The sequence below is a fragment of the Protopterus annectens genome, chromosome 8.part0 (assembly GCF_019279795.1).
Source record: "Protopterus annectens isolate FY-2018-M chromosome 8.part0, PAN1.0, whole genome shotgun sequence".
NCBI classification, from domain to species: Eukaryota; Metazoa; Chordata; order Ceratodontiformes; family Protopteridae; genus Protopterus; species Protopterus annectens.
Window position 1 is genome coordinate 659,859,911 of NC_056741.1, and position 24,683 is coordinate 659,884,593.

The 24,683-nt window shown below is 39.1% G+C and overlaps 1 protein-coding gene across 1 annotated transcript in view; it reads right to left on the minus strand.

Moving 5' to 3' along the window:
* Nucleotides 1–21,884, minus strand: part of LOC122808970 (immunoglobulin kappa light chain-like) — a 227,738-nt gene extending 205,854 nt beyond the window's left edge. Inside the window, exons 1-2 of the mRNA XM_044080135.1 lie at nucleotides 21,655–21,884; nucleotides 21,015–21,326 (exon numbers count right to left, since the gene is read on the minus strand). Of these exons, the coding sequence (XP_043936070.1) occupies nucleotides 21,015–21,326; nucleotides 21,655–21,697 (355 nt within the window). The 5' untranslated portion in view covers nucleotides 21,698–21,884. The remainder of the gene's footprint in view (nucleotides 1–21,014; nucleotides 21,327–21,654) is intronic.
* Nucleotides 21,885–24,683: the final 2,799 nt, after the last annotated feature.

Here is a 24,683-nt window from a genome sequence, read left to right on the forward strand (position 1 = left end):
AACAGGACAGACAGTGATGTTCTGTCATGTGTAAACTTGACATACATATAGTACACCATGCAGATGTCACTAGGAGTCAACAGAAGCACTGTAACTCTGCATTGCAGGTGGAAGCAGTGTTCCAGGGAACCCCAAGCAAACATGCATGCAAACAAAGCTACAGTAAGCAGGGCTGGAAGTAGTCCATTGTACAACAAAGAAGGGGTAACACTTCCAGTAGGTAACAGTGCAAATATGCAGGCACTATCAACATGTACCCAGGAATGCACAGCTCAGATGTCCATGGTAGAACTGATATTATGTCATAGTTAATTGTAATTTGTATTACATTGGTACTGCACACATATCAACATGCACAAACATCCACATTGCATAGTCGTTGTGGGCAACATGCCACCATTACTGTACATGTCCATCATTGCGTATCACTACTTGCATTAACTTCTCCCATGTGTTACCTATGTATGTGGCTATCTGTTGACATCCTTACCACCAGTATGCAATAATGTGCAGCTGTTACACTATGGTACTTACTATGTGTGTAGATAACAATTCAGGACAGTCATACAGTTACTGCATCAGGCATGCTGGGATATAAACACAGTCATATCAGCACACTGTACTGTTACCAACATGATACTAGTAATACACTTCTATGTAGTCACCCTGTGCATCAGCAACGTGTTTACCTGTTCCTGCACTGATGTTGGAGATTGCTGGAGGTGGCACAGTTTCATCATATGCACAGGGTGTGAATTAGGTATGCCTGAGTCTGCCACTGATACCACCAATTGACATGTGTGTGTATGTGTATTGGTGAGGGACAGCAGTACAGGGTGGGGCACTGTTGGTGCGGTGTGTGCATGTATGTGGTAGCCCTAGGTGTTAACATTTTGCATGTGTGTATGCATGCACACAGTTCCACCTCATGGCTGCCATATACTGGAGTTTGTGGACAGCCACAGACTGCACCTGGCAGGTCATACAGATCAGTGTCTGTGGGCATGGACACGGTACCTGTGCCTGGCAGGGGTGCTACAAACCATATCCGGTACTAAGCCAGACTGGGTACTGTCATCAGAAGCGGGAGTGTGTTGACTGGACACAGGTCCCTGTTGGGACTGTCCAGAGCCATGTGCACATGGTCTCCTGGGGCGGTCTGATGACAGCACAGACCCAGCATTGCTGGGGCTGCTGCTGGCACTATGGGGGCATCTGCAGGCCTGTTGTCATCTGCGCCGACTGCCAGCTGCTGCTGTTGCTGGCATACAGCCACGTTGACACCGCAACCATCCACCATTGCCCTGGCTCATGGACATGTGGTTGTGGAACTGCTGTAATATGTCCCCACAACGTCTGTATATGACATTGGTGAAATTACGGATATCGTCCGCGATGTCACGCATACTGTCAGTCATGGCTGTGCGACATGCCCTCAGCTCCCTCAGACCCTGTCTGGTGTACATTTCCATACGCGACTGTGCCTGCATGACAGCCCGAAACATAGCTGAGGTTGACAGACCTCTTTGCGCATGCCTGCCAGAGGCAGTATGCCCACGGATGCTCCCACGAGAACCCATGGGCAACTATCTTTGTTGTACCATCGCAGGACCCTGCCCATGGCTGCTGTGTGGGGAAGCATGTGCCACAGATACCACATTACCCTGGTTAATGTCCACTGTATCCTGTCCATCACCTAGGGACAATGGTGACATAGGATGTACTGGCAGGATGACTGTGCGCAATGATGGGGTTGACAGCTGTGTACTGTCAGTTGGCTGACCAATGACGGACCCTGACACACCTTCCTGTGCCATTACACAGATATCATCATTATCAGTACCTGTGGCACCAGATTCAGGTTCCCTGCTGCAGGACACTAGAGCAGCACCAGAACCTGTGGGAGGAAGACAGGAAACACAGTTTACAATGTCTACACAATGTTACCAGTGATGCACTAATGCACACATGCACACATGCACACGTGGACACATGCACACATGCGCACATGGACACAGGCACACATGCACACATGCACACATGCACACGTGGACACAGGCACACATGCACACATGCACACATGCACACGTCGACACAGGCACACATGCACACATGCACACCCCGCAGTATACACACAGAGCACTGAGTTACACTATTATTACTAGCACTATCAGGACTATTATAGGTATTGTTAAAACACACTCACCAGCATGTATGGGCTGCCTTGCTGTAACACCAGAGGGACCTGCATAAATGAGGGGATTAATGTCAGTGGGCACAACTGTGCCATTGATACTGCGTATGATACAGTGCAGTAGTATACCAGTTACCTTTCACATGTCAGCTGCTGATATTGGCAATATCACACCTGCACAATTACATACTATGTTGACAGCTACATACCACGGACACACCTTACACATGCATAAACTAACAGTGTACAGAACAGTCAAGTGTACATATGGCATATTACCTGCATGCTCCATGTCGTATGCTGTGTGGATCCAGCCTCCATCATAATGCAGGTGTGTTGCTGTTGATGTTCCTGGGCTGGAGTCACAACACTTAGGAGTAGCCCCTCCAGTCTGGTGAGGGGGGGATGTGTGGCCACCCCACTTCCTGTGGTGACCTGTTGCCTGTGGATATCCGACGCACGCTGATGGACATTTCTGATTAAATCACTGCAGTGGTGTCGTACCTGCTCATATGTCCTATTATGCATGCCAATGTCATTTACCCTACGGACAAGGTCTTGCCACAGTGCAGCCCTCTCCTGCTGATTCTGGCTGGTGCAGGAAAACAGTATGTCATAATCCCGCACCAGGCTCTGGTGTATCTCTTCATCTTCTACAGCAGAGTAGGCATGATTTCGCTGATGCGCCATGTCCCTGAAAGAGAACACAAACAGGATATCAGCAAACTATGTCAGCAATATATGGCACACATACTATACATGATACTCAACTGTAGTGATATACTACTACTCCCATATGTAGCATGTGTGTGTCTCTTGGTGGATACACAAGTACATGGCCAGATATCAGTGCTCAGCCAACACCTGTGCAACAATACCTGCCACATTCCATACAACATAGTAGCAAGCCCCATCTGTCAGCACACTGAGACAGGTCCAATGCACAACCTCACTCTGGGGGTTCATACCAAGGTACTGTATGTGGAACACCATCCACTAGTGTGATCTGGACACAAATTACTCGGCCTGGATATACATATCCCACCACCACCACCAGCACAGTAGACTACTTTGATATATATATGTGAATAGACAGATATTCACTTGTTAGGACTGACATGGTATCCATGCAGCCCACTGGGCCAGTGGAAGCCACAACCCACAATGCTGACCCCTTTGCGAATGCTTCCCACGGACATCCCAAAGAATGCATGGAACATGCACACGCATTTCTAACCCAGACCCTATGCACAAAGGTTAGGCATCCTGTCTGGTGGACCCCAGCCAAAGGGAGATTGTATAATGATAGAAGGAGGCTACTGCAGGACAGAGCAGATTCACATAAAGGGAAGGCATCTGTGGTCAGCACTGGTAATAAGCTACGGTCTCTCATAACAACATCCACGGCCTACTCTGAGAGGGAAATGGCCATGGACACTATAGATAACCACAAGGGCTTCTTCAGTTATGTTAGACATATGGACCAAATGCCTCAGATATGCTCTGAGTTACTACACACCTACTTAACATTCACTGAACACACAGATATTGGCAACATTCTGGCAGACAGGTTCAGTGCACGTATCCCCCCCTCCTTCTCCCCCACACTTAGAAATACTTATCACAGCTGAATGTAACCTCCCTATCATCTCAGATGTCCAGGTGAGGGCCGCCCTCAGCAAAGCAGAACACACAGCATCAATGTGACCTGATGGTATCCCTGGATGTGTGCTACGTGAACTCCAAGAGGAGATACAAACGCATATAAGAATGATATTCAACCTTGGCCGTACTATGGGATATGTACCTGAACACTGGCATACAGCAACAGTGGTCCCACTCCACTAAGGAGGCACCTCTACTGACCCTGGGAACTACCGCCCCATACGCTTAACCAGCCTGGTCTGCAAAGCTATGGAATGATTCATTATGGGACGCATATACAGTGATATTGGGTACCTGCAGACACTTGATCCCACCCAGTTTGCCTTTGTGATGGGCTGATCCTGCCTTTTGAACCTGGTTGACCTTTCAAAACAGTCACTATAGCCATTGATGAGGGCAAAGCAGTCCATACAGCCTACCTGGACTTGCATAAGTCCTTCAACACAGCACTCCACTAAGTCATCATAGACAAGCTCATCAGCTTACATGTTACTTCATATGTCACATGATGGGTCGCACACTGGTTGAAATACGGAATCCATAATATCAATATTGTGGGAGCCATGTCAGACTCAAAGCCAGTGACATGTGGTATCCCACAGGGCTCTGTCCTAGGACCCCTCTTGTTTGGAATTTACTTCTCAGATGTGAAAGCAAACATGTGCAGGTTGTGGATGACAAAGCTCCCAGATGACTGCGAACTAAGTGCTATAGTCATTACACCAACTGACACACACATCCTACAGACAGGCCTCACTGAAACGGACAACTGCTGCCAGGATCATGGCCTACCACTGAATGACATGCAATGTATAGTCACCCCCTTTGGGTGAAACTACGTGCACACAACTTATCACATGGACATACCTATAGATACAGACCAATGACACATATGGAGGGTTCACAGTATGTAGACTATTAACTTGTTACTTTACATTACCTGTGTTTGTCGCAGCTGGTTGCGTTACCGTTACTATAGCTTCCTGCTGCTGCTAGCCCAGCTTGCTACTGACACTGATGACAGCTTCAACTTAGTTTGTGTTACGTGTGTTTTTGTTTGTGTTCTTATTTTCTTTTTTTTTTCTTTCTCTCTCTCTCTCTCTCTCTCTCTCTGTCTGCCTCCAGACGGTGCAATGAAAGTATTGCATGTGTGGAGTGGGAGTACAGGATGCTTTTGTAGGTATCTGCATAAGTCCATGTGATGGCCTCTGCACCAATTGTAAGCCAGCATTTGCCAATTGCAGGCAGCCAGTTGTGTACTGATTGCAGTTCTCACTGTGATTTCAGGACAGTGCTATAAAAGGGTATGTGAGATAGGCATTGCCCTTTCAGATTGTAAGGGCGGGGACCATGCTGGTATGCTGTGGACACTGTTCTGTGAGTGTAAAGGTTAGTATCTCTCTCATGATTCAGGCTGTGTTGTAGATTCACATTTCTCCATTCATCTCTCCTGTTTCCTGTACTAAGTGTGTATGCACACTGACACCTACAACTATATATATATATATATATATATATATATATATATATATATATATATCTATATCTATATATACATACATTTATATATGTATACTAACTGACATTATTACCTACTAGCTACCAGCTAGCATGGCTGTTTCTGTTCACACACTACTATTATAGAAATCCACTAGATTTGACAGTAAGTATACATGACATGCTTTGTGTACTACACATCCTATATTCCCTTTACATTCATTCCTACTATTACATGGTATATTCATTTTAGCACAAAGTTCTTGTATAGCAGTCATGGCTTACTGGTAAGTCATGCAGACTACTGTTTCCAAGGTCCTGGGTTCGGGACTGACAGTGGGATTTTATTTTGCTTTTGAACTGACTACAGGACCTGTCAATCAGAGTGACTAAGGCACTTTTAAGCAGTTGTAACCATGTTAGCGCTGGTTTGCGCAGAGCTCCCGCATGCTCACCGGCGTTCAGCTCCGCACACACCTGCTTACAACCGCTTAACAGTGCTTACGCTGGCGCACACCCGCGCTATTTTCTTTGAAAGAAATGAAAATGGGGAGACAGGAAAGTGGTGAAAAAGGGGTCACAAGAGGGTAAGACAGTAGGGAAACAAGCTTGGGTTTTGCAGGAGGGATGTAGGTAAGGCCGATAGCTGCCCATTTCTTCATCAGCAACAGCTGTGCATATGTTTGTAATTTGGTGTGACATTTGAAACCTTCCACCCCTGAGAGAGGTATCAGGACAACAATAATACTTGTTGTACAGCCAATTGTAATTGATAGTTTCCATGTCCAGCAGACATGTGTGCGCAATGGGCAGCTATGTATGGGGCGTAGTTTTTTGTGGGTACAGAGTGCCCTTTTTTTTTTTTTTTTTTTTTCAGGTGAGAGTGGTATGTCAGGTAAAGGAAGTCGGTATAGCTGGGGAGGTAGGTTGGGTAGGTCAACAACAAGACAAACAAGACGCATACAGGGGCAGTGTATGACATGTGTGGGGGGGGTTTACACAATTGATGGGGATGGATGTTTGGATATCCAGAGCCCATGAGCCCACAGATGGCAGCAGTGGAACTGATATCCCCACCCATGGACAGTTGCTACTGTTCCTTCACTGCCCAGGATGGGGCTGTGCTGGGGGCTGTGTAGGTCGGGCAAAAGGCATACCCATAAGTTGTGCCACCTGTGCCCAAGAACAGAGTCCCGGATCTCCCTGCGCACCACAGTCCGGACGCTACGGAGGGTGAGTGGTGGTTCTCCTCCGGCCACACTTGCAGAGGGGGGATGGGCCACATTCTCTGCAGCGCTTCCACCTGCAAGTGGCACAGGGCCACCGGAGGAGGGTCCAGACTGGGCACTAGTGCCAGGTGCACTCGCCAGCTGAGGTGGGAGAGGTGGGTCCGCTGGAACCCGCCTTTCCTGTCTTCCTATGTTTTGCATTATGTCATGACAGTTTGGGTTAGTAACATACAATGCCATTCGCAATTAGTTGTAACAGCATGCATTAGTATTCCCATTAACCAAACACCCAGATATTCACACCATTGAACAGCGAGCATAACACATGCATAATTTGAACAGCAATACACAGTCCAACAACATGCAGGGTTGATTGATGGCAACAGGCCATCAGGTTTGGATGTATGAACAGGGCAGATGCATCAACGTACATGCAAATATGTATGACCTAACAGGACAAATGTCCAGGGGTGTTAATTGTGATTGCACATACCAATTTCACGTGGAATGGATTATATGTGGTTATAGGGTGGGGTGAAGAAAATATAATTAACACCTTTGAATACCAATACTTATGCTGTACATTTCTAATAGCTGCAGATATATACACACTAATGTTCTAACTACAGTTTCCTATATGATAACTACTTCAAGTTGGTGATAGGACTGCTACTGCTACATCAATATACATTTTATTGTTATTCATACACGTTCATATCTGGCTTTGTTCAGCTACATCATCCTGCTACATTTGCTTTATATAGCTATAGACAACTGTGGATGTTTGGTATTTCAGACAATCATACTATCTGCATATTGCAGACTGAGAGCAACATATCCAGATTTTGGGATACACATTCCAGCTGCAGCAACACTTTGCACACATTTTGCAGTTTGGTTCTGCTTGTCACATTCATTTCATTCTGTACTGACTGCAGTATACTTTATTCAGGGGTTATTACTACTTTATTGGTGGATTCATAACTCTTTCTCACACTCTCTCACTTGTTTTCATTTTACTATTCAGGATGGTACTTACTTCTAGGCTTTATTGACATGTTTTACCTGTAGTTATTACAATCATTTCCAGCAGTCTCACTTCTGTCATGTTTCAGTATTTCAACAGGGATATATTTCACACATGTGATTTGCTCATCTTCTGCAGCTGTACTTTTCAGCCTGCTGCAGGTTGTGTACTATTATATTACATGTGGGGCATCTTTATTTCAGACATTTTCATTTTTCTGTTTGGATTACAGACTGCAACAGACTTTTGTAATCAAGCAATACTTGCAAACACTCTTACACTGTTACTTGCACATTTTATTACTTAGTGACTACACTGCACTCTTTTGCTAACTGTCATACTTTTATATTTCTTTACAGTTACTGGGAGAGGATTACTGACCTGCCTGGTGGCGCAACCGCACGAGCCTATCACCATAGGCACTGCGGTTCACAAAACGGACACCTGCAGCTGTAATATAAATGAAGTAATATTGGAATACACATCTCCATAATATCAGCTAGTTTAATTTCTTACATACATGATTAAATGTAACTTACTCAGTAGTGGGGCATTGAGCATTTGCCGGGCCTCCTGGATCCAAAGGTTCAATTGGTCCTGCTTACGTCTCTTCAGGTCCGCATGGTGGTGACGGACCTGCTCACCAGTCCTTGGAATCCCTGTGGCACTGGTGAGATCATGAGCCAACCGGTCCCACGCCTCAGCCCTATATGCTCCCAACAGGACCTGGCCCTGCATGAGTTGGGCCTCATGATTGTGGACTAGGAGCCAGACCATATATCTGGACTCCTCAATGCCCCACCTCTGTGTCCAAAAGCAACTACCCTCACCTACTCCTGACATTCTGGCTGCAAGTTAGTTCTACAATCTTTATGCTGTGTATTTCTGCCTATGGGGCTTATATATGCTATTTTTCCCACACTTATATGTGATTGGCCATTTTGGAATTGTATCAACTTCAGAAAACCTGCTTTGTCATGCTCCACTTTCTATTCATTCCTATATATGTGCTATTACTGCATTTCTAAGTACAGCTGTCATGGCTTAGTGGTTCAGTACCTTGACTATGGTGCATGGTATCCTGGGTTTGAACCTGGCCACTGCTTTTTATATTTTATGACTGTCTAGACAGGCTAGGAGGTGTGTCTGTGTAAAGGCTGTTTTGTTACAGCTTGCTCAATGTTGCCCGTCGGTTAGCTTGTTGGCGCGGTGCGCAGCTCCGCGCAAATGGGTTACGCTGGTTTACACCTCATTTGGCTGTCAGCACACATATTACGCTCAGCTCAGCTAGGGGCACACAGTTTCAGCATGTTAAACCACTGCTCACCTTAGGGCATTCATTTTACATCTGTTAAACCACTGGTCACCCACGGGCAGATGCACTCACCTTGTTAAACTGCAGCTCAGCTCTAAGCACATCTGGCATTTTTTATTATTTTGTTTTCTCACATTTCTTCAAAATAAATGGCCTATGTCATTACATTTTACATAAAATATAATTTTATATGTGTACATATATGTCAGGGACTTGTTTCGTGCTTATTTCACTGAAAATAAAATTGATGTTGTGGGGGCTCGAACCATGACTGCCCTCTCTTCAGCTGACGTCTCGGCTACCGCTACCGCTACACTATTGCTTTTTGGTGTACTTTGCATAGTTAGTTCTTATATGCTTTTCCACTTACTGCTAACTGTGGCTGAGCTTCAGGCACGCCTGCGCAAATGAGCGCCCTCACGGGCAAACATCTTTACAGTTAAAAAAATATAACGTTCATTTATATAATTTTATGTTCATAGTCTGTGGGGGCATGTGTTGTGTTGTGTTTATTCACATTTCCATGTACTCTGTCGTGGGTGTTTACTTTGGGCACTTTTACTCTTCTGGGGGGCGTGTCTGCTTGCAGGGCTCGGCCTACGGACATGCCCTCTACTGTCTTCCATGGACCGTGTTAGCCTTAGGTGTGATTCAGCATGCCCTCATGCATATGCATGACATGCTGACGTCACACCATTTAACTGCAGCCTCCGTGTAAGCCTTGTATCTCTTACATAAAGGCTTTGTGAATCCTGCCCAGTGTCACTATTATCCTGAAAAAGTGACTGGAGTTTGATTCTGGATATATAGCAAAAAATAATTGCAAGGCATCAACAGAAAACTATATCTCTTGTTTTACTTGAAGGAATTGGAATTATATAATTTTATAAAGATCATTTTTATGACTTCTGGTTAATCCAACTGACTGTGCATGATGTTGTTTCAGGAGAGTCGGTGCACCCCAATAGCCAAGTTTGCTACTAACTCAACCTATAGAACCCCTCACTGTGCTGTACTAAAAGAACTAAAATGGCTTGAACTACCACAGCTACTTAACTATCACCAGCTGGGGACAGCCTACAATATTCTCAAATATCCTGAAGAAAAACCCTCATTATCCAACCTACTTACTGTCTATACTTCAAACCGGTACCTAAGATCCAGTGAAAAATCTCTCCTCTCCATTACCAAGGCAAACAATAATGCAGGGAAAGTGCTCTACTCCCACACTGTTGCCAGAAATTGGAACTCTCTTTCCCTATCCGTGTCCACTGCCCCCTCCACATCCATATTCAAAAACTCCCTCAAATCGCACCTTCTTAGTACCTGGTTATGCCCTTGTTTCACATAACCCTACCCATACTACTATTAACTCCCGAAACTCCCTCTCTGATCACATTGGATCTATGATCCACTGTAGGCTTGGTCATCTGAAAGGGTACTTTTAACTGTAGAATCTTACTTGATATATTTTCTTCTCTTACCAATGTATAACTGACATTGTCTTTTTACCCATGTTTTATATCTTCTTTTACCTGGAGTGTTTTATTAATTTCTTGTTATATTAATATGGTCAGCATATATGATAAAACCTGTTTTGTGAATTATGCTGGATGTACTGTAAATGACATTGTCTTTTACCTATGTTCTATATCTTCTTTTACCTGGAGTGTTTTTATTAATTTCTTGTAATATTACTATGCTCAGTATACATGATGTAATCTGTTTTGTGTATTATGCTGGATGTATTGTATTTGTATAAATTGATGCTGGAGCTTTTCTCCCTGGGCCTCTGCTGAAATTGGACCTGGTCCAGTCAGAATTTCCCAGTTTACAAATGTAAAATAAAATAAATAAATAAATAAATAAATAAAGTTAAATTGACCTCAGTTGTGAATATCTTGACGTGGGGGTAAAGAAGCTCTTGATTAAAAAAAAAAAAATATATATATATATATATATATATATATATATATATATGGATTCACTTTATAACATTGAAATATCAAAATACTGGAACTCAAAACACTGAAACCAAAATACTGAAACTTCAAAATCTTGAAAACTCAAAATACTGAAACTCAAAATACTGAAAACACATATTATGCGTAAACTCAGTTTAAATACATAAATCATAACAATTTTTACCAAATATATGCAGGAAAGCCCCCTGCACCCCATGGGGCTGCACCCCACACCTGCTAATTAAATATATCAACTCCAAGATTGTACATAGTGTAGTTAAGTGCAATCTTGGAGTAGATATATATATAATTAGCAAGGGGTGTGGGGGTGCAGGGGGCTGCCCCTGCATATATTTGGTAGAAATTGTTATGATTTATGTTGTTTAAGCTGAGTTTACGCATAATATGTGCTTTCAGTATTTTGAGTTTCAGTGTTTTGAGTATTCAGTATTTTGAGCTTTCAGTATTTTGGTCTTCAGTATTATGAAGTTTTGTCATTTTCAGTATTATGAAGTTTCAGTGTTATGAAGTGAATCCATATACATATATGGGAATGCACAAGCCAGTGCATTTCTTTGTGCCAGTCCCAAGCCCGGATAAATGGGGGGGGGGTTGCATCAGGAAGGGCATCCGGCGTAAAATTTGCCAAACCATACATGCAGAAAACAGTACAGAAATTCATAACGGATCGGTCGAGGCCCAGGTTAACAATGACTGTCACAAGTACTGTTGGCCAACAGGGTGCTGGTGGAAATTTGGCTACTGCTGGCTGAAGAAGGAGAAGAGGCAGAAGGCATGCCTGAAGGCAGGTAAAGGCTAGGACTGTGATAGTGAGGGTCAGAACTTTGAATGTTGGCAGTATGACTGGTATAGGGAGAGAGCTAGCTGATATGATGGACCAAAGGACGGTTGGTATATTGTGTGTGCAAGAGACCAGATGGAAGGGGAGCAAGGCTAGGTGTATCGGAGGTGGTTTCAAATTGTTTTATCATGGTGTGGATGGGAGGAGAAATGGTGTAGGCATCATCCTGAAGGAACAGTATGCTAAGAGTGTTTTGGAGGTGAAAAGAGTGTTGGATAGAGTGATGTTTATGAAGCTGGAAATTGATGGTGTAATGATGAATGTTGTTAGTGCATACGCTCCACAAGTTGGGTGTGCGATGGATGAGAAAGAAAATTTTTGGAGTGAGTTAGAAGAAGTGTTGATGACTGTACCCAAGGGAGAGAGACTGGTGATTGGAGCAGATTTCAATGGGCATGTTGGTAAAGGGAACAGAGGGGATGAGGAAGTGATGGGTAGGTATGGTGTTAAGCAAAGGAATGCAGAAGGTCAGATGGTAGTGGATTTTGCGAAAAGGATGGACATGGTTGTGATGAATATGTATTTTAACAAAAGGGAGGAGCATAGGGTGATATACAAGAGTGGAGGAAGATGCACACAGGTGAATTATATCTTATGTAGAAGGGCCAATCTGAAGGAGATTGGAGACTGTAAAGTGGTGGCAAGGGAAAGTGTAGTTAGGCAGCATAGGATGGTGGTTTGTAGGATGACATTGGTGATCAAGAAGAGGAGGATGAGTGTGAGGGCAGCACCAAGGATCAAATGGTGGAAATTGAAAAAGGATAATTGTGAGGTGATGTTCAAGAAAGAGTTAAGACAGGCACTGGGTGGCAGTGAAGAGTTACCGAATAGCTGGGTAACTACAGCAGAGCTAGTAAGAGAGATGGCTAAAAAGGTGCTTGGTGTGATATCTGGAAAGAGGAAGGAGGACAAGGAGACCTGGCGGTGGAATGAAGAAGTACAGGAGAGTATACAGAGAAAAAGGTTGACAAAGAAGAAGTGGGATTGTCAAAGAGATGAAGAAAGTAGACAAGAGTATAAGGAGATGAGGTGCATGGCAAAGAGAGAGGTGGCGAAGGCTAAGGATAAGGCATATGAAGAGATGTATAAAAGGTTGGACACTAAGGAGGGAGAAAAGGACCTGTACCGATTGGCTAGACAGAGGGACTGAGCTAGTAAAGATGTGGAGCAGGTAAGGGTGATAAAGGATAATGAGGGAAACGTACTCACAAGCAAGGAGAGTTTGTTGAGCAGATGTAAAGAGTACTTTGAGGGGTTGATGAATGAAAAGAATGAGTGGGAGAGAAGGTTGGATGATGTGCGGATAGGGAATCGTGAAGTGCAGTGGATTAGCAAGGAGGAAGTAAGGATAGCTATGAAGAGGATGAAGAATGGAAAGGCTGTTGGTCCTGATGACATACCTGTGGAAACATGGAGGTGTTAAGGTGAAATGGCAGTGGAGTTTTTAACTAGATTGTTTAATGAAATCTTGAAAAGTGAGAGGATGCCCGAGGAATGGAGAAAAAAGTGTTTTGGTACCAATTTTAAAGAATAAGCATGATGTGCAGAGCTGTAGTAACTACAGAGGTATTAAATTGAACAGTCTCAGCATGAAGTTATGGGAAAGAGTAGTGGAAGCTAGGTTAAAAAGGGAGGTGATGATTAGTGATCAGCAGTATGGTTTCATGCCAGCAAAGAGCACTACAGATGCGATGTTTGCTCTGAGAGTGTTGATGGAGAAGTACAGAGAAGGTCAGAAGGAGTTGCATTGTGTCTTTGTGGATTTAGAGAAAGCATATGACAGGGTGCCTAGAGAGGAGTTGTGGTATTGTATGAGAAAGTCGGGAGTGTCTAAGAGAAATATGTAAGAGTGGTACAGGATATGTACGAGGGTAGTGTGACAGCAGTGAGGTCTGCGGTGGGAGTGACAGATGCGTTTAAGATGGAGGTGGGATTACATCAAGGATCAGCTCTGACTCCTTTCTTATTTGCAATGGTGATAGACAGGTTGACAGACGAGATCAGACAGTAGTCCCGGTGGACTATGATGTTTGCAGATGACATTGTGATCTGTAGTGAGAGTAGGGAACAGGTGTTGGAGACCCTGGAGAGGTGGAGATATGCTCTAGAGAGAAGAGGAATAAATGTCAGCAGGACTAAGACAGAATATATGTGTGTGAATGAGAGGGAGGATAGAGGAATGGTGAGGATGCAGGCAGTAGAGGAGGTGAAGTTGAGTGAGTTTAAGTACTTGGGATCAACAGTTCAGAGTAATGGTAAATGTGGAAGAGAGGTGAAGAAGAGAGTACAGGCAGGATGGACTGGGTGGAGAAGAGTGTCAGGAGTGATTTGTGACAGACGAGTATCAGTAAGAGTGAAAGGGAAGGTCTACAAGAGGGTAGTGAGACCAGCTATGTTATATGAGTCGGAAACAGTGGCATTGACAAAAAGGCAGGAGTCAGAGCTTGACATGGCAGAGTTGAAGATGTTAAGATTTGCACTGGGTGTGATGAGGATGGACAGGATTAGGAATAAGTATATTAGAGGGTCAGCCCAGGTTGAAAGGTTTGGAGACAAAGCCAGAGAGGCAAGATTACGTTGGTTTGGACATGTGCTGAGGAGGGATGCAGAGTCTATTGGGAAAAAGATGCTAAGGATGAAGCTGCCAGGTAACAGGAAAAGAGGAAGGCCTAAGATAAGGTTTATGAATGTGGTGAGAGAGGACATGCAGGTAGTTGGTGTGACAGAGCAAGATGCAGAGGACAGGAAGAAATGGAAACAGATGATCTGCTGTGGCGACCCCTAACGGGAGCAGCCGAAAGAAGAAGAAGATATCTATATACATATATATATATATATATATATATATATATATATATATATATATATATATATATATATATATATATATATATATATATATATATATATATAATTATATATATAGAATAACATATTCCGTATGTTTTTTTTGACATTCCTCTGTTCAATACCCAGGTTCATATTACTGGGACCTAGTTTTATAGAAGACTAGTATGTGGTCCTTTAAAGGCAAAAACTCAGAATATGCAATGAATAGCTACAAAACAGGAAGGATGGCATTGGTCAGAAAAAATATATATATCTTCATATCTGACACAAAACATATTACCATAAACCAATTATAAATATAAATAATAAAACTGGTACCCCATTTGCAGAACTTAGCTTTTGAACATAGAACAAACATTTAAAAAATATTTAAAAATATTCAGATCATGAGAAAAGTTAGAAGCAGCAAATAAATAAAACCTTATCCAAATAGGAACTTGAAAGCTGTGCCCTTATAACTAATCAGCAATATGCATTTATTTTTACAGAAATAAACTTATGAGGTAAGATCTATTGTTAATAATTCAAGGATTCAGTAAAGTTATTTGCTATATATTGCAAAAATAGTAAGCCAGGAAGATTAAGAAAGAAAGTATGCAATTGCTTTATTTGAGTATCAACTATTTTCCTGTGTATAGATTTGTAGTATACCTCAGGGGGAAAAAAAGAAGAAAAACTCTCCATTTAAAAGCGAAAGCAGTCACATTACTGCTTCCTAACTACAACTTGTATTTGCTTTCTGGTTAGGGATGGAAGCCAGTGATAAATTATATTGTTATATCATTGGGAACTAGTTTTCTGTCACATAATCACTTACATATTTTTATCCTCAACATATCCCCATACCTCCTAGCCAAAGTTCCTCTTTGATCATGAAAAGACTAGACATTCAACACATACCTCTCTACAAATATATAAATGATATGTGTGATTTTATATATATATATATATATATATATATATATATATATATATATATACATACACATAAAATCATCTTTATAGATAATATACATAGAATGCCTTTTAAAAGAGGTTTCTGTCAAGACAAAATGTCAATGTGATATGTCTATCTGAGTGGCAGGGAAAGGGTGGGAGGGAGCTTGTTAATATGGGGGGGGGGGGCATGGTCCAAAGTGAGGAGTTGCTCTCAAATGCAATCACCAGGGAAGTGAGTAAGACATATGACCAAAATAGAAATGGATCAAAACATAGATGAATCTAGCCCTCAGAATGCCCTTAGGATCTGTAACCATTCCCAAGAATAGTGGAGGAAGTCTATTAGGGTAGGAGAATAGCCACATGGATGTTGGGCATAGGGCACTGGGGGGCTAGTTCTGTAATGATGAGGTCCAGGGGACCAAAAAAAAAACAAAGTTCACATTAAAGACCAAACCAAGGAACTAGCAAATATATTTCCCTTTTCAATGAAGAGTAATCCCTGAAAACATACTTCAGCTGTATGCTTCTAGTAATGATAGAAACCATTTATTTATTTTATGTTTGTTTACTAGGAAAGTCCGACTTTGAATGAGACAATTTCCAACAGAGGCCATGGGAGAAACACTCCAATCACACATCTTTATAACATGGGAGGAAACCAAAGCACCCAGAGAAAACCCAACAAACACAGGGAAGATATGCAGACACTGTACAGAAGTCAACCCAACCAACAATCAAACCAGAGAACCTCTTGCTGTAAGGCAACAATGCAACCACTGCACCACTGAACCATCCGAAATGCAATGTATGTAAGGCATGCAACGGACTGAGCTACTGAGTCACTAACATGTCAGAATATGCAAACACAGAGGCCTAAGAAGTAAAATAATATATATATATATATATATATATATATATATATATAAATAAAGATATATATATATATATATATATATATATATATATATATATATATATATGGATTCACTTCATAACACTGAAACTTCAAAATACTGAAAATGACAAAACTTCATAATACTGAAGACCAAAATACTGAAAGCTCAACATACTGAATACTCAAAACACTGAAACTCAAAATACTGAAAGCACATATTATGCGTAAACTCAGCTTAAACAACATAAATCATAGCAATTTCTACCAAACATATGCAGAAGCCCCTGCACTATGTGGGCTGTGCCCCCACCCCCTTAATTATATATCTACTCCAAGATTGCACTTAACTACACTATGTGCAATCTTGGACTTGATATATTTAATTAGCAGGGGTGTGGGGTGCAGCCCCACATGAGTGCAGGAGCTTGCCCTGCATATATTTGGTAGAAATTGTTATGATTTATGTTGTTTAAACTGAGTTTATGCATAATATGTGTTTTCAGTATTTTGAGTTTCAGTATTTTGAGTTTTCAAGATTTTGAAGTTTCAGTATTTTGGTTTCAGTGTTTTGAGTTTCAGTATTTTGATATTTCAATGTTATGAAGTGAATCTATATATATATATATATATATATATATATATATATATATATATATATATATATATATATATATATATATATATATATATATATATATATACACACACACACACACACACACACACACACACACACACACACACACACACACAAACATATATAAATAACTGCCAAATCACTTCTTACATTTGGAGCTTGAATACAATATGCTGTGATACATAGCAGTTAAAACTTATGAACCTTAATGAAATGTATCCCAGCATTGCAGGATATAATTTATTCATAGCGTTTTACATTGCATCTAGTCTCAACTGCATACTACTGGAGACACATCGTGGCTTATTTGCACGTTTTGCTATCCAAATTAATAAAACTATAGTGACCTCACAAAACCTTTGAAACTGAATGATCTCAAGAAAATGTAGTCCAAAAAGTTCCTTCATCATTGAAGGGAAAGATTTTAAAGGTAGAACTTCTTATACATTCATGGTACACGATAGTATGTTTTGTGATACTTACTTATTAAGGCTAAATATCATTACTGTAATTTAATTTTTTTCTGCATTGGCTAACAATTATGTTATTCTGGATACGGTGGTCTTGTAGTCAACTAGAGCATTATGAATGAAATATTTCACTAGCAAGCATCACTGCCTTGATAAAAAAACACTATCTGATCCTTAAATCCAAATTTTTATTTTATTTATTAGCAGGATCGAACTTATTTGTACCCCAGATACTCAGAACTCTATAAGGACATCTTCCAAAATCATTATTCGCAACATAAGAACTGGTATATTTCAGAGAAATTTTAAAATAATTAAAACTCATTTTGTTAACTTTTAGAAATCAAATTATGGATTACATAGTCGGCAAATACTATTTTGTCAACCTGAATTTGATGAACTGCCTCATAATGCTTTTGCTGTGTGTTGTACCTCCAAAACTTAATGATTTTATTGAATAAAAATTGTTCTGCAGTGTTAAGAAAACATTGTTTAGTTTTGTATGACTGATTTTCTAAATTCTTGTTGTGAATAAGCAATGCTGCCTGGAAGAATCACATTTAACTTTCAAATATTTTCTTTACCATTTAAAACAAATATAAACCCTTAACATTATAGATCCAGTGCCTCTTTATTATTTGCCTTATTGAAATTGACTGAAGAAGCTAACTCAGCAGTATCAAATAATAAATATATTTTATTTGACTTAATGACTGTTGCTGTCATGTGCATCATTGTTGTAAATAATTATTTTGCAATTTTTTGAGCAATACTTGTCCTAAACAGTTTTATATGTCCTGCATATTTAATAATGATATTAATAGATAAAAAGTAGTTGTGCTGTTTTATGGAAAAAATACTGTTTCTAAAAAGAATCTAGAAAGATGGAAAAAAGGAGATTCCTGATGTCATCCACAACTGAGAAATAAATACCCTACAATACTTAAACATAAGCAGTAAATTTTGAGATAATCCCTGAAGTCCTGGTTTAGTGAGTCATTCAGTTAAAATTATGTCAGAATATTGCAGTAGAAAAGAATAAAAATGAATTAATGTCAAGAAATAGTGCACTGATTCTGGTTTAAGAAGATCCATAAGAAGTATGTTTTCAAATGAAACATTTTCACTATTTCATTCAGCAATATTTGTGTAATTATAATTTCTCTACTAAATAAGAGCACAGTAAAAGTCATACTCAATCTTAACACATGAACAAAAATGTTGCAAGGAGATATGTTAAGTTATGTGGACTTTAGAAGCTTAGGGACAAACATATTTATTTCATGGGGTCACAATATAGGTGCCATATGCATCAAAATAATATAGAGCTCACCCTGTCCAAAGACTCAACTATTTTATTCTCTGACAAGAACCGATATTTAAATTCCTGTTTTAGTTTACAAGTACTTTTCTTTTAGCTATTTTAATTAAAAAGTTTGTGTTTTTGCAGAATGTTTTAAGTATTTACACGCCTATTTGTATTAATAATAGTTTTAGAATATGTACATATTGTATGTCAAATATATTACATGAACATGTAGCTAAGAAAACATATCTTAGGGCTTTCCTTAAGTTTAGGTGAGTATGGTTTCTTCTGAGCTTCAAAATTTGTTATAAATAAGGAGACTGGGATCATTTACAAAACTGTATTTGTTTCAATCTTTGATTTTTGAAAAATATTTGGAGATCTACTGGTGTTTCCCTGTAACTCAGCTGCATATATCACACAGTTTTCTGCCACATGTTCTAAAACGCAATTTTATCATTCTGAATTCAGCACAGAGTGGAGAGAAAAAAATGATGAGCTAGTCAAACCCCAAGTATTACCCTTTATTTTTTATTTGGTAATACTAAAACTAATTATATAATTAAGTGAAAATGTGCATGGGGTACAAGTTGCTTGTCTCCCGCATAAAATGCTTATTTCAGAAGCATGTAACTTTACTGTCCATATATAACTATTCTGTGATGTTAGCCAAAGAGTTTACAACTTTTCCATAGAACAACGAGTAAATCTTTGGTCTCAAAGAATTTGAAATATATCAAAGAAATACTATATACTTAATAGTTAAGCAACATTCTAAATTAATGCAAATTTATCTATTTTCAGTTTATTTCAGACCAACTTCATTATAAAACAAATGACAAAATATAATATCTGATTTATCTTAAAGTAATTTAAGTGTCAGTGATAATGGTCATTAGTGATATAATACATCTATCTCTACTCCATATAATCCTCATATCAGTTTACATTGCATAAACTGTGTTCTACTAGGTGTTGTGCCATCCATTCTATAGAAGCCTCTTTTACATCTCAATTAAGAGGAAGTAATGAAATAAATTTCTATAGTTCCTTTTAATGTACCTACTGTGAAGATGGAAGATGATATTATTAACTTCTGTATTGCACTGCTAGCTTTTTGTGTGGATTAAACAATATAGATTATTGTTGTAAATAAAAAAAACAATCACCTTAAGTGCCATACTTCTTTTCTACATTTATTTCTATATTTTCTACAGAGGTTAATATAAAAAATAAAAAAAAATAATACATTTCTTGAAATGAACAATTAAAAATGTATTCTAGCACATAAATAAGTGAAAATAAGCCATCCTACAAAATAAAAATTATTGACATGTATAGGATGTTTGAAGGTTTGTGGTGTATCTTATTAAATTATATTTTGCTATACAACAGATGTTAAATGTGAGTTTTGAAAATAAACATAGGCTATTCCTTGCCAACAACTATTCCTATTTCCTCATCCCTTTCACTACATTTTTTGTTAGATATTTATTAAAACATTTAAAAATATCAATCCAGCCATCTTGATGAAAAACGTCATAGACAACTAATGTTTAAGCAAACAACTAAATGCCTCATTATATAAAAAACACTATTAAAGATTATTTTAGTTTAGTGTAATTAATTGCTAGTCAGTTTCCTATTCCTTCTCATCAGTAATTGCAGGAAGGCAGCTTATTTCGCAAAAACTATCAAAATAGCATATTATTACTTTATCACTAATTGGCTATACATACTGTAAACATTAGTGTGTTGTACTGCTTTGCAGAAACACAATTTTTATTATTTTTTAGTAATGAGTTACACTTACTACTTGTTGAACAGATTATTTAAATGCTAAACAGTCTGATTACATACACTTTCACATAAATACCTGAAGCACAAATATTGTGCAGCAGTTTCCTCAGAAAACTCCAGTAACATGGTAACATTTTAAGTCAGTAAATCATAACATAAAAAAGAAAGTTTTCTAAAAGTCCACTTACATTTTTAGAGTAGTTTTTAGGGAGGAAGAACATGACATCTTTAATTACTTAAGACTTAACAATTGGATATAGACCTAGTCCTATAAACAGCAGAAAGTCAAAAATAAAAATCAATATAAGTGTTACAAAATATTCTCAGCCACATCTTCTTCATTGTTGCTTGACTTGCTTACCTTTGACAATGAGTTGTGTTCCATTTCCAAAAAAGCTTGTCCTGTACCTGCACAGTGAACAGAAATATGTTCCAGAATCACTTCTCATCAGGTTACTTATTTTTAGTACACAATTTTTCTCCTGTGCTTTGTCAGACATGTATGTTCTGCTGTCTTTGTCAATCCGCTGAGGAGCTTCTGTGTGTTGTTGGAAGTACCAGACCATGTCAGAACAATAAGCAATTTCAGTAAGAATGCAGCATGTAATGTTGGCAGATTCACCAGGATGAGCCCTCAAAAATACTGGGGACTGTTGTAGCTCTGTCTTCAGAACTGAAATAAATATAATTCAGCATTAAATGTATCCTGCAGATAATATGCATTAATGGACAGAAAGTCACAAAAAGAAGTTATAATTATACAGTTATCCAACAAAAAATGGATAGGTCTGACTGTAACAAAAGTCTTATCTCTTTTTAAGTTTGATTAACACTAGAAGACAATAAGACATTACAAAGTTCAACTCTTTATTACTTATGCTCAAACTCAGTATTAAATTACTGAAATATTTTAGGAGTTTATTGTTATTGACATTTTGAAAGACAAAAATAAGCATTTTAAATAATTATTCTTATATAATATAGAATTTATATAGACTCACCTGGAAAGCAGACAAAAATTAGCAGCTGTAGACTACCTAACATTATAATAAACAAAAATGTATACAAGTTTAAGCCTTAAAGTAGGTCCCCTTTCTATAGGTTCAATGTCTGAGGAGGAAAACAGTGATAGTTCCTATATATGTATTTTTTCAAGAGACTGATAATATGTGGTTTGTGGTGGAAATTCTTTTGTGTTGCATATCTCTGATGATTGCTCTAGTGCTCAGGTCATCAGTACTGCTAAAGTTAGCAAAAGAAGTACACTTAAGTAACAGTAGTAGTAAGCAGTTTATTAAGGACAGCATTTTGCTTTTTTTAGACTGTATATGAACTCCCCCACATTATGACTTCCTGTCACAAGAGTGAGTAGCACTCTACCTGTAGGATATGTGCTCTTTGAAATGCAGTAATGGTCAATGAGACTCCATGCTATCAAATACAAGCTGAAAGGCAATTTCCTCTGTCCTGTAATTCTGGTGTAGGCCTAAGTGAATGATAAATATTGCATTCATAGTGTCCATCTTTCAATTTTTTGGGTAAGTAAACTGCTACCTATAATCATTGCACTTTTTTAACTTTCTGTAGTAGGGAAATATATCATAAGTCATGAAGCATTTTAAAATATCCTGGGACATGCATCTTGTATGTTCAGGTACATCTCATCCACTGATTTTTTTAGTAGCTTAAAAAAATTTCTAAAAGCAGAACAAACTGTAAATGAATAAGGGAAAAATATATATTTTCACTGTGTCGGTTAGCATAGCATTAAAGTGACAAGATACATTATGATTCCATTTTTATCCATCACAGTTAAATTGCTGATATGATTGCATGTTGCTCGAGACTGGATATGTATCAGAAGACTGCTATAAGAACATTGCATTTGCTTTTGATTTATTACTTTCAATGCCATTCATTACATCAGAAAGTAATCGCATCTCACATTTGCAGTATAAACAATGGAAACTTTTAGATCTCATCAAATCTTCACAGACTAGCTCTGTATTGCATAACTTCTTTTTCAAGAAAATGCAGAATAACATATAATCTAGTTCTGGGTAGGAAAAGTAAAATGAAGTTTAATGTAGCTTATGATATAGCTATACTGGACACAATTGTCATACAGCAGTTTCACCGTGATTTTGCTTTATTGTGGTTTACTGTTTACACATATATATTATATCTGCATGTAGTCTTTCCCATTGTAACTGAGTGTCAGTTAGGAGGATTACATAGTCTCTCTTCATTTTTATGACTGCTCTTCAGCATTTTCAAACTAGACAACATTTTTATATATTCTATCTTTTCTGATTGTGCTTTTATTACAATCAATTCAGACAATGATATTACTACATTAGCCAAAAGAAATCCCTGTAATTTTCTTACAGCATTTTTTTTAATTACTGACTCTGTGCTACATTTCACATTTGCCAGAATACCATTTTACAATCTATTCACCTAAAAAGTCAGACCTCCTCATATCCACATTACAAATATATAATATAACTAACGATTCTAACTTCTCACTTTACCATCAGACTTTCTTCCAGGGTGGATGAACATCTGACTGTTTGCTAAATAAGACCTGCCTGCATTGATATATTATTAGCATACAAAAAAGACAATACATTCTTAGTTTGATCTAACACTGATGGACTTCCTAATCTATGTTGTCATTTCATGATTCATGTGCCCATCTAATTTCAAACACAGGTCTTTATTTTACTGTCTGTATGGTTATTAGAACAGGATATGACTTATATTTTCAAGTCCATGGTGGGAAATAAGTCTCCCATGATTAAAGATGATCATGCTGGCAGCATAGCACCCTAGTCTTCAGATCGGAATCACTAGTAGAGCACATCATATCACTAATGATAGGGTTAGTGTCCGTAACTCAGCTCCTGCACTGTCAAAGTGCCATACAGTACTAAAATATTAAATGTAAGTGTGCCCCGGCCAGTTGTAAAATATATGATGTAGGAGGTGTGTTACAGTGTCCGTAACACACCCCCTCTACTGTCAGAGTGCCATATGGCAGTGAAATTAAATGTGAAAATGTATTGGCCCTTTTATTTTTTATTTTTTGCATGTCTGCGCGGTGCGGTGCTTAGCAATAAACACATGACAGACATCTAAAAATAGAAACTGGATGCTTTTAAATTTATTAGAAAAGGTCAAGTTTAAGCATAGCTGAGCGGGATTGTGTGGCAAGGTTCTCAGCAGTGCTTAAACGCAACTAAGAGGTATATAAAGCAGTGTATCACCATATCCTTACTGGCTAAATGGTTAGAGTGACAGCCTTATATGCAGTAGGTGTGTGGTTTGAATCCTGACTGTTCAGCTTTTTACATGCAATAGGGAAATGCTGTAAATATTTTTTTTTTAATGTGTACATTGAAATTTGTTAACTCGGTTAGTCCAGCTTGACCAGAAGCCCATTTTCAGTGGAGACCCAAGTATAAAAGCCCCAGTTACACACAAGTGTCCAATACATTAAAGTTACACTACCAGATAACATAGTGAAATACATATGTTTAGGGTATAAAGTAAAATAGATAGACATAATAATAAATTATCGTTAATGAACAAATAGTTTCAATAATTTTTTTTTATGTGCAAAAAACTCTAATTTGCCTGTAGGTAAGTTCTGCTAAGCCAAGCTAAGCAATGCTTAAATGAGAATTGTTTTGGAATTACTTACCAACATGCAGCTCTGCTTAGCTGGCATGTGCACTGCTAAGCAGTCCGAGTCTAAGCAATCCTCAGCTCAGCTATGCGGGTTTGTGCAGTGCTAAGAGGTGCTTAGCATTTTCAAAAATAGACCAATGGTGGCAAAATGTGGGGAAGCGGCATTATTTAAACTGAATGGGTAGAAATACAGCCAGAACCTGTTGGAGTTTGATCATTGCAGGAGCTATGGCTGGAGTTGGAGAGGGAGTGTGCTTCCGGGTGCAATGTTGGGGCATTTTGGTGCCCAGGGAAATGGTTGGGCTCCTTGTCAAAGACCATGGTGACAGACTGCTGC